This window comes from Argentina silus, assembly GCF_951799395.1.
Source record: "Argentina silus genome assembly, chromosome: X".
NCBI lineage: Eukaryota > Metazoa > Chordata > Actinopteri > Argentiniformes > Argentinidae > Argentina > Argentina silus.
In genome coordinates, this window is record NC_139653.1 from 27,709,711 (window position 1) to 27,720,630 (window position 10,920).

Sequence of the window (10,920 nt, forward strand, 5' to 3'; positions counted from 1 at the left end):
CACACTTACACTTACTGTACACACATGCGCACGCGCACGCACACACACATACACACACAGGCCGAATCAAGACATGAACACAAGACATAATAAACCATTTTGAGTGGTGAAAGGGTGACATCTAGTGAATCTCCTGAATCTAATGAACCAAAACAGTTAACACAATGGCATGAAGAATCAACCAATTCAATATCCATTGGCCTTTTACATTTCACATTGAATAATACTAATTACTCTACATACCCATGGAATTTATGTATCACATCAAATATGATAATCTACATTTCATAACAAGTCATCTATCACCTCTGCTTTTTCAATGTGATCTCATCTGCTGTTCTCCAGCAGGTTAGGTATTGCAGTTGACCCTGTCAGCAGTGAATTTTCTACATTACACAGTCATGGCTGTTATTGTTGTCCAGGTCACAAGCACAGTTGTTAGGAGGCTGTGGTTGGTCAGGGGCAGGATCTAGGGGGTGTGTCTCTGTACTGTTAGCTTTGGGCTGATGAAGGTGTGTCTTCACTGTGGGCTGCATGGCCTTGCTCAAGACCCCATGTGTGTCCCTGACTGTCACACACACTCTGCAGCTCTTACTGTGCCCCTCTCTAAGCCTTGCCCTCTCACCTATTCTGCGCCCTTGCTTCCGCCACTGCCTCTCCCTGCCTCCAGCCACAAGCTTAATATCTCTCTGTGGCTGAGCGGTGGGCCGCAGGCGCTGCAGGGCTAGAGCGGCCAGGTCAGAGTGTGAGGAAGTGCTGTCGATGAGCCTCTTCCCCAGGGCCAGAGGACGGACAGGCAAGGCCAAACGCAGACGTTTCCAGAAGCGAGAGCTAAGCAGTTCAGACTGACTCCCCCTCCAGGTGATGGTGGTGGTACTGCGGCGCAGCTGTTGGGCCTCAGTGCAGGGGGTTGTGATGATCCGGTACAGGACAGTGATGATGTGGGCCTGGCTGGTGTGCTGCAGATACAGGCTCAGACGACACTCCAGCAGGCTGATGCTCTTCTCAGTCAGGTAGTCTGGACTTAGAACCACCAGTAGCCTGCGGCTCACCTGCATACACCTGAGAACAGTCTCCGACATGTCTATGGAAGAGAGACACACCATGGTGGTACTATGACACTATCTTTTACTGTAAAAACTAGGACAGAAATGCACACCTTAAACTAAGCTACCCCCTTTCTGTCCACAAAGAATGGCCACCTTGCACATAGAATGCACATAGAATGCCCACCTATATGGATACATTCCCACCAGCAATTCTTAACAAACAACCCATCATAATTATAAAAAATTCTGTAATATGTGCCATAAGCAGAATCTCAGAATGTCTTTGTGTGCAGTAAACTATGACATGGATGACAATGATGAAAGGATGGAAAACTTGCATTTATTCAGAAAACAAGACACATTCTGTGTTTCAATATTTATATAAAATAAATGATTTTACAAAACGCATTTTAGAAACATTCAACTTAATGGAAAACAAATGGATCTTCACAAAATGGGAACACAAGTAACATGAACACAGAGTTCCAGCCAGGTGTGCATACAGTACAGTAGCACAATATGGCTGTGTTGTGTATGAGGTGTTTTGAGTATGGCAATGAGTATGGCATGTGAGACTAGCTCTGTTTATTCTCTGTCTGTTTTGTTGCATGTGTTACATGTAAGTTGCGTCGTTGTGGGCTTTTTGTGTGATCTGTGTGTCTATGGTGTTGTGTGAGCTTTGGGAGTGTATGCTCTGCAGAGGGATGACACTGCTGTCTCCACTCTGTAGCGAGTCTATTCTCCTGACAGGAAGCTCCACTCTGAGTCTTTTCCAGAACCTGGATGACAGATCACTGGACTTGTCTCCCTGCCAACGGACCAGCACCAGTGCCACCCGCGCCCGCCTGAGCTCCCGCACCCAGCCGTCCCGGCTCAGGGGCTTATACTGGAGCAGGATGACCCGCAGGTGCCCTCCCCATGCCATGCTGTCCAGCCCAGCCTTGAGCTCCAGCAGGGCTTGGGTGCCCTGCAGCCCGTAGCCTGGGCTCAGAACCACCAGGAGGCGCCGACTGCGACCAACAAAACTTAGCGTCTCATCCGTGATAGCTGGGAGGGAGGGGATCACACCATCTCACTCAGTATCACATCATTGTTCATCTCTTTCACTATAAAGACAGATCTACCCACTCATCCACTCTTAAACTTTATTCTTAACCAACTGTTACACCCCTCCCCAAACGGTTGTACTGTTGCATACAGAGATCTCACTCCCTGTAGACAGACTATACCATCCCATACTTACTCCCTCCAGGTAGGCTATCCCTGTCAAATATGCAGACAGTATAGCCCAGCTCGTTCTCCAGAATTCTACGAAGCGTCAACAGGACAAACTGCTCCTCCTCGCTGTTCCTGGCGTACGAGATATAGATGTCGTATTCCTTATCATCTACAGCAAATGAGAGAGGAAGAGGTTTCTTAGAGAAAACAGTGTCCACAGCTGACATAACTGTTCATGTGAGGCCTAGGTGTGGATGTTTCACCTGTGGAGCGCTCGTCAGTGCCAAACCAGGAGCGGTAGAGGAGCAGCAGCTCCAGCCAGAAGACGTGATAGACCACAAATAGCACCAGCATGAGGAACAGAGTCACACCCAGACCACAGCCTAGTTGCAATGAAGGCAGATACTCTGGAAACAACACATACCAGGGGACACCATCACACTAACAGTCCATATGATCAACCACAGAGCATTAACTAATGCTGTGCCTCCAGTGGAGGCTTGTGGAGGTAGATACCATTCCTCATTCCATTCCATGCATTACAATAGGCCCGTCTTCCAATTTCTCCCTCCACAGCGCCTCACACACCACATAGTGACTCTTACAACACTGATCATTTCCACAGAAAGATGTAACAGCAGCTGCAACTCATTCCTCACCCTCCTCCAACAGCACTGCCCTGCGGGTGGCAAAGCCTCTGTTGTTACGAGCGGAGCAGTTGTACTCTCTGTGCAGGTCCTCAGAGCTGAAGTCCTGGATGTGGAGCACATTTCTAACAACTCTGTCCCCAGAATGATCAGAGTCCACCCTGCAGGATAGAGAGAGGTGAGGAGGATGGTAGAAAATGAGAAACTAGTAATGACAAGGGAAGGAGAAAGAGAAATTAAAGTAGAAGAGGGGAGAATAAATTAATAAAGGAGAAGAGGGGGGGACCTACCAACACGTAGAGTAGATGCGGGCACCAGCTTGTCGCTCCACAAATTTACCATCAATGCTCCACCACATATCCCTGGGTCCGTCCAGGTAGGGGAACATCACTCTGCAATGTAAAAGAACCTCCAATCCTGCAAGTCACCATGGCAATCAATGCAGCTGCATAACCAAGGGAACAAGATCTACTGCCCTTCGCATAACCATAACAATATCACCCACAACTGTGTCAAAACAGTGATCAGAGGGAATTTTGGACAGTAGTAGTGGTCCTCTACCTACCCTGTTTAACAGTGATGTTTTCCTCCTCTGCAGGGTTGAGTATACTGGGTTCTTTGGTTAAACTAGAGGAGGCTGCTGAGAGAAGAACAAATCAAGCAAGAAAGTGGCTTCAAGTTGATAGCTTGAAATGATTTGACTGTCGTTGAGATGAATATGCTGGATGAATTAGTCAGTGAAGTCAAGTTTTGAGTAATGGGCCTCTTACACACGGCTATCACATTGACAACTCTGGTGAAGTTCATGGCTCTTCCTTTGGTCTCATAGGTGACCACACAGTAGTACGGCCCCTGGTAGGACTCCAGCATGAAGTGTATGACCAACTTGTCTCCTTGGACCTCACGATCGGTTGGCCCAATGGAGTTGGATTTACACTTCTGTTTAAGGTAAAAGATACAGGCAGAGCATGAGGGGTTGGGGGGGACTAAGCAGAGGTAAAATAAGTAGTAGAGGATATGAACAGATGGATCTGAGCACACAGGCTTATCTCACATGGTACCAGATGACAGAGTGGCTGGTGTTGGGCAGCCTGGTGTTTTGCAGGTCAGGGCAGGTGAGGGTCTTCCCTTCCCGAACAGGGATGACAACCTGAAGGGGGGACTGCACAGGAGTCTTATCCTCACAGTTAGGGGGGGGCACAGTAGTCTTCACTTCACAGTTAGTGTCCTCGACTTGAGACACCACCTCAAGACGCACAGCAATCTTAGCACATGATGTCCTGTTTCTGAGAAAATTCACACATCCGGTTACTCAAGAGATACAGTACAGCAGACTGGTGGCATGGATATCCTGTCACAGATTAACACTTTCTACAGAGGAAAACATCTTTCATGTGGACATCACACTGAGAGAAGAACAATCGCACAGGACGTTCCAGTTCTGAGGATGACTCACTTTCTGGTATACTTTTTATCCTCTTATGTTTTGTTTTGTGTTTTTATGTTTTTAAAAAAATCTGTGAAGCACATTGTATTGCATCTCTGCATGAAATGTGCTATATAAAAAAAGTTCGGTTTGATTTGATTTGACTTTACTTTACAGTACAACTGAAAAATTATTGTTCAGCTTAGGTGTAAAAGTGTATTCTGATATCTAATAATATGTTGTACATCAGGATACATTTTTTGGCAAACGTCTGATAAGCAGTAGCGCCATGCAGTGCAATAACAATTCGAAGGGCATATCTAATTGAATTACAATATTAATTATTATAACAGTGCACTGTATATCAAATGGGAAACTTTTGAGAAGTACACCGTCTAATACTACTTTACATGCTAGAGCAGCATCACAAGAAGTGATAGCAATCTTTACACCCAGCAGCACAGTGTCTCTCTGTCATACCTCAACATGCAGATGTACTGCCCTGTGTCCTGGGCAGTAGCAGGCTGCAGCCACAGCCTCTCCCGCTCCTTGCTCAGCCTCTGCTCTGGGTGGTGGAAGTCAATAGGCTGCTCCAGGTCCTGGCCTGCTGCCACACGGTACCAAACAAGGTTGAGGCCGGCAGCCTGGGCAGAGCTGTAGTTGTAGACAGTTGGGTGGGAGAAGAGAGGGCAATGCAGCCAGCCTGCCTCACCTTCCAGCACACGCACAGCTCCCTCCCCTGACTCGCCCCAGTCATGGCACTGAGACACTGAGGGAGGTACAGGGACAGGGATATACAGTATAAAGGCACAGATGAACGCATTCTCTCTCTCTCTCTCTCTCTCTCTCTCTCTCTCTCTCTCTCTCTCTCTCTCTCTCTCTCTCTCTCTCTCTCTCTCTCTCTCTCTCTCTCTCTCTCTCTCTCTCTCTCTCTCTCTCTCTCTCTCTCTCTCTCTCTCTCTCTCTCTCTCTCTCTCTCTCTCTCTCTCTCTCTCTCTCTCTCTCTCACACACACACACACACACACACAGACACAGACACACACACACACACACACACACACACACACAGTTTAGAATCTCTGCCAGAGAATGCCCTGAGAGAGAAATTAGCTAGATAAGCTTTGCTAGAAGCATGGCTCAGTCGATAACTAATTTCAATCCATTTCTATTTCCTGTCTTTTTACATCGATTTAGTGCATTTAACTTTGAATCAAATGTTGCTTAGTGGATGCAGTCAGCTTAATTTCCTAATGAAAATCAATTAGATGTGATTGTGCAATCACATTCCTCACATAAATGTGCCAGAAAAAAGATAAAACATCAACGATTTAATTAATAAAAATTGTGAGAACGGCAACTACTGCTTCTTAAAAGCACAGTACAAGCAGCTTGTATGAATTATAACGTAGTTTATGTTTGTCCATTTAAGTAACAAAGGACACAAGGACACTGACTGCTGTACAGCTAATAGGTAAACATTCTTCACAAACTATATACAAATGTACATGACTATTTTTTTCACAAAAAAACAATAACAAAATCTGCATAATCAGAGTAAAAATAGACAGAAAAATTCTTACTCAGTCCGATACAAACACATCCATGGACACTCATCCAGGACTACAAAGGAGGCTATAATGGTGCATAGATGATAATGATGATTATGATGATGATGATGATGATTATGGCCATGTCTCAATTGTTGATGTAACACTATGTTGTACAATGTTGTACATTAAAGGCACTAGGTATATTGGGGTAGGAGAAGTGGGGGAGATCTGTGGTACTCTGTGGTGATATTAGTAGGGGGTCTGTAGTCCTCTTGTTTCTGTATGGGGGGGGGGGGGGGGGGGGGGGCGCTCTGCTAGGCTGGTTGGCAGTTTGCCGGTAATTGCCCTGTCAGATTCGCACAGAGAGGGTATTAGTCTTCCTATTAAAAGCCTCTACATACAAGCATCCCTACAGAACATTACAAATGAATCACTTCTGGAACAATTAATTTCCTCTCCAGCTGTGGGACTAGATTTTAATTAACTCCATTTTAAGAGGTTTGCAGAACACCCATGAGTTTCCATTTCCTGAGCTTTACCAAGAAACATGGTAAAATTGATCTTTAGACCACCTCCTACACAAAGCATGTGATGGGAGGGGTTGGGGCTTTTATTGACAGTGGTTGCACTGAGTATCAAATTGAATAAATGCATCAAATAGAAAACTGACTCACCTAATAACTAAATATTGAGTGTATAAAAAAAGGGAGAGACAACTAAAAATAATGTACGTGTGTGCTAGTAAACTGATCAGTTGGAGCTTATTTTGTGTTTTCAATATTAACCCTCAAGCCCCAATAGAATTCTAGAATGCTGTAGATTACTGAGAATTCCCAGTTAAATGCTCATTATATCACATATTCTAAACAAACGGGTATATATATATATATATATATATATATATATATATATATATATATATATATATATATATATATATATATGTGTGTGTGTACACTCACTGAACACTTTATTAGGAACACTATACTAATACTGGGTAGGGCCTCCCTTTGCTCTCAAAACAGCCTCAATTCTTCGTGGCATTGATTCCACAAGATGAATTTGAGATTCTGGTCTATGATGACATGATTGCATCACGCAATTCTTGCAGATTTTTCAGGTGCACTTTCAAGCTGTGAATCTCCCGTTCTATTACATCCCAAAGGTGACTGGGAAGGCCACTGAAGAACCCTGAACTCATGGTCATGTTCATGAAACCAGTTTGAGACGACGTTTGCTTTGTGACATGGTGCATTATCATGCTGGAAGTAGCCATTGGAAGATGGGTAAATTGTGGCCATGAAGGGATGCACATGGTCAGCAACAATACTCAAATAGGCTGTCGCATTCAAGCGATAATTGATTGGTATTAACGGGCCCAATGTGTGCCAAGAAAACATTCCCCACACCATTACACCACCTCCACCATGAGAAGGTGTACAGGTGTTCCTAATAAAGTGTTAAATGAGTGTATATATTAGATTTATATATTGTTGACTTACTCCGCTTTAATTCATTGACACTTTTTATTTCATACTCTCCATTCAAATTTGATAAATGTTTACAGATTGAAGGCATAAGACATACATAATGAGTAGAGCCACAGTTGTCTAGCTATCTACCTATCTTTTATCATCATAGTATGGTTATGGTAAGAGATACAGAAGGGAGGAGTCGTTGAGTGACGCCTGCACGACCTGGGCATGAAAGTTGAAAGCTCACTCTTTTAGCGAGGTAGTTTTTCCTGAAAAGTAATCGAAAGTGATCCTTCTATGCAAAATATATTTCAAATCCCACATATATAAATATAATTTGAGTGAACTTCTTAGTCAAACTATATTGAGAGAATCACTCCAACTCGAGATTATGGCTCTTTTATGAGACGAGACATGTCTTGCGAAGTTGAAAGTCGTCCGTCCCAAAACATTTGAAATCACAGTCACAAAGACAAGTTCAGGTAACTTACTTGTCAAAAATATATTGTGAGAAATTGCTGCAACTCGAGAGCTTATAGCTTTCATATGACCACTACGGTGCTCGGTGATCTCTGCCCTCCAAAACAGCGTTCCGTCTTCATGTATGATGAAGAGACAGGTCCAGCTAGATAGCAACCCTGAGGGGTCTTTCCCTGAGCGATCAAACGTATCACAACTGAGGCTTAGGCTATCTATCCACAAACTTTCATGCACAATGTCATCATCACTTTCTGGGGAATCAGTTTCACTCTTCGTAACACTGTCGGGCTGCCTCCTCCAAGCTGAACAGACGAGGACTCTTCGGCGCATACATTTTCGTGACTAGTGTTAAAACATTTTCCGGTTTCGATTTTACAGTGACAACCTTGCATGTAAATGTACTAAATGTTAGCTAGTTAATTTTCAGTTCTTGATACATTTAATAGGGTTAGAAAATCAAGGTTGGATATGATCATTTGTTATTAGATGGGTTTAACATTCAAGAATCGTTATGGTTGTTTTATATTAATTTAAGCACAAATAATGTTCCATATCCTACGTCCTGAGATGTCATACAGCCAGAAGAGTAAATGTCAGTCATGCTGATACTGTAGGTACAGTGACAGTGATTAGTGTGACACTGATGTTTGGTCACAGAGACATGAAAGCAATAGAGAGAAGGTGTGCTCGCTCAACCAGACAGAGAGAGCCCATCAACCTTTTCTGTAATATTGACAAATCAAAACCTAACTCTCCAAGCTGTCACTCACCTGAGTGAACACTGGACTCAGTGGCTGCTGGAGTAGCTCCACCCACAACCAACACATTAGCAGGGAGAGAGAGAAGAGCAGTGATGAAGAGAGCCCTGGGGAGATAGAGAGAAATCATTATCATACATCTGCCTCAATTCCTACAATAACTCAGCTATTAATTATATATACATTGATTTGGCACTGAGACAGATGTGTGACTGAGACAGATGTGACTGAGACAGATAAATAATAGAGGCTACTGTGGACAGGGGTCTATGGAGGGAGGAAGAGAGAAGAGAGAGAGAGAGAGAGAGAGAGAGAGAGAGAGAGAGAGAGAGAGAGAGAGAGAAAAAAAAAAGTAACTGAGGCGAAGGTAGCTGAGCCACACTATATCACTGAGGTGTTCATGGCAGTCCCTTGGTGTGCCCAAATACACTGCTAGAGCTGCTGAGATATACTGACACTAACATAGACCTATACTGAAACAGGAACACAGAATAAGCAGAGTACGCAAATGGGTACAAACACACAGCGTGCTGAATGGTTTTGTAACAGCATCTTATGACTATACCTAATTGTAACAAAATGTAACATTTTCTGACACCCCAGCATCTTAAAGTAAGGCTACTTAATTACAGTAAAACTCTGCTCATCTGAGCGTCACAAATAAGTGTTCTATTCCTTGCTGGACACATTACTGTACTGCTAAATAAGAATTTCTCATATTAATTACGGTAAACCACCATCGATGCCTGGGTCGATAGGGAGGTTTCTTTTAATGAGTCGAATAACTTAAAAGGGGAAGACTTGCATCTATTTCGTCCATTACTTCTGCTTCCACAAGAGCCCTCATTATTTGTTAAAGAATAATGAAATTATCCAACATGATCGATATTGCGGTCTTCTTGAGTGCTGTGCCAAAGAAAAGCAAATGCCAATTCAGTAGGTCAATCGCAAGATTCGATCATAATCGCCAGGGAAATGCCTGTCACAAAATACAGCTGTCACAAAACAAAATGTAGGCGATTGTACAAAATAGAATTATAATAGCATATCATAATATTGTGTTATTAGTCGGCCTATTGTTATTGTTGTTATTATACTACTACTACTACTACTACTACTACAACTAATAATAATAATAATAATAACAATATTCTAGAGCTAATTTGGGAGTAACTTTAATACAAGCTTTTAGACGTGGCATTCCTACAGCTACAACAACAATTCATAGATGAATGATGCTGGCTACTTACATCGCCACAGGTCGAGCTGGTCTCTCTTCATAGCCGAAGAACGCGACAGAAGTGACACACCGGGAAGGGCAGGGCACGGTGGCGCAGGGTGACATGCTGCTGCTGAGTCAGACAAACTTACGATCAGAGAGCGACGTGGGACACTGCTACTTTGCCAACACGAGGGATGATTTAGTGGTGCAAGTGACCGTAAATCGTACAGCAAACGGAAACCACACGGTGTGTAGCGTCTTGGGAACTCGTCCAATCAACGCGACACTGTCTGGCACCTTCGAGATGGGCTCGGGCTCTCATAAAACTTACCTGTCCGCTTGATGAATGACGGCCGACCGTCGTAAACTGCTTTGAGGCAACTTGATATGCAAATCACTTAACGGAGTGCCCCGAACGGTGTCCTCTCTCACTGGTAATTTGATTGTAGAGACGAAGATTTGAGTAGACTATAGGTAGCCAATACAAAATAATATTTTAGCAGTTACCCAAATATTACCCATTCTGCAGCGTACAGTATTGGTAAACTGTCAATTCCCACACCGTCATCTTGATTTTACATTAAAATCAGTTATTTTTAAAGTGCCAAGAGCTCTGCGTACAGACAAGGAAGTGAATGTACAAGTTCATCTTCAGGCCCCTCCTACGGAAAGTCCAAGTTGCAACATTAGTTCACGGTATTTCTCATCTTTGCTTATGCATAGGCTACTGTATACTGCATGTTTCAGAGACCATGGCTGGATTGCACCTACTGTATATGATTATAGTAGTTTAATTATTGACCTTTCTTAATCTGCAATTTCATATCTGTGTACATTATTAATAACTGCTCACTTGAAAAGATGCACTATAGTAGGCCTACATTAATCATTTATAATGAAAACTTAAGTCAAATCATTGTGTAAGCATTAATGAAAGTCAGACTATATGAGCTATGAGAGCATTTTCCAAGAATAGACAGTCATCGGCTATTATAATGGCTTAACCCTTTCCACACCATGCCCACTAGGGGGCATTTCTGCACGGTTTTGACCGTACTTGAATAAATGTGAATAATGTTGTTTGTATGTTTTA

The 10,920-nt window shown here is 43.3% G+C and overlaps 2 protein-coding genes across 5 annotated transcripts; both read right to left on the minus strand.

The window, feature by feature from the left end:
- On the minus strand, positions 1-1,228 carry LOC310822529 (uncharacterized protein). The gene has a single exon (XM_083694897.1). It carries the CDS (start codon positions 1,104-1,106, stop codon positions 387-389), a length of 720 nt encoding a protein of 239 aa, XP_083551023.1. The 5' UTR covers positions 1,107-1,228; the 3' UTR covers positions 1-386.
- A 146-nt stretch (positions 1,229-1,374) lies between these two features.
- On the minus strand, positions 1,375-10,442 carry il1rap (interleukin 1 receptor accessory protein). Of its 4 annotated transcripts, none has more exons than XM_083694895.1 (12): positions 10,159-10,442; positions 9,856-9,957; positions 8,618-8,712; positions 4,821-5,109; positions 3,969-4,200; positions 3,685-3,853; positions 3,480-3,554; positions 3,205-3,331; positions 2,927-3,075; positions 2,531-2,650; positions 2,293-2,436; positions 1,375-2,096 (listed from the first exon to the last, which is right to left on the minus strand). In XM_083694895.1, the coding sequence occupies exons 2-12, from the start codon at positions 9,948-9,950 to the stop codon at positions 1,663-1,665; spliced, it is 1,929 nt and encodes a 642-aa protein (XP_083551021.1). In that variant the 5' UTR covers positions 9,951-9,957; positions 10,159-10,442; the 3' UTR covers positions 1,375-1,662. The 4 variants fall into 4 exon arrangements, with proteins under 4 accessions (XP_083551021.1, XP_083551022.1, XP_083551019.1 ...); XM_083694896.1 differs by having other exon boundaries at positions 1,376-2,096; positions 2,531-2,674; positions 10,159-10,265; XM_083694893.1 differs by having other exon boundaries at positions 1,377-2,096; positions 2,531-2,674; positions 9,856-9,954.
- Between the last annotated feature and the right edge of the window lie 478 nt (positions 10,443-10,920).

Excerpts from the sequence above, each read along its gene's own strand:
- il1rap (XM_083694896.1), bottom strand. The coding sequence starts at position 9,950 with ATGTCACCCTGCGCCACCGTGCCCTGCCCTTCCCGGTGTGTCACTTCT. Across the intron at positions 3,555-3,684 it reads TGTCAATGTGATAGCCGTGT|CAGCCTCCTCTAGTTTAACC; the intron begins GTAAGAGGCCCA and ends TTCTTCTCTCAG. Across the intron at positions 2,437-2,530 it reads CACTGACGAGCGCTCCACAG|ATGATAAGGAATACGACATC; the intron begins GTGAAACATCCA and ends CATTTGCTGTAG.
- LOC310822529 (XM_083694897.1), bottom strand. The coding sequence starts at position 1,106 with ATGGTGTGTCTCTCTTCCATAGACATGTCGGAGACTGTTCTCAGGTGT.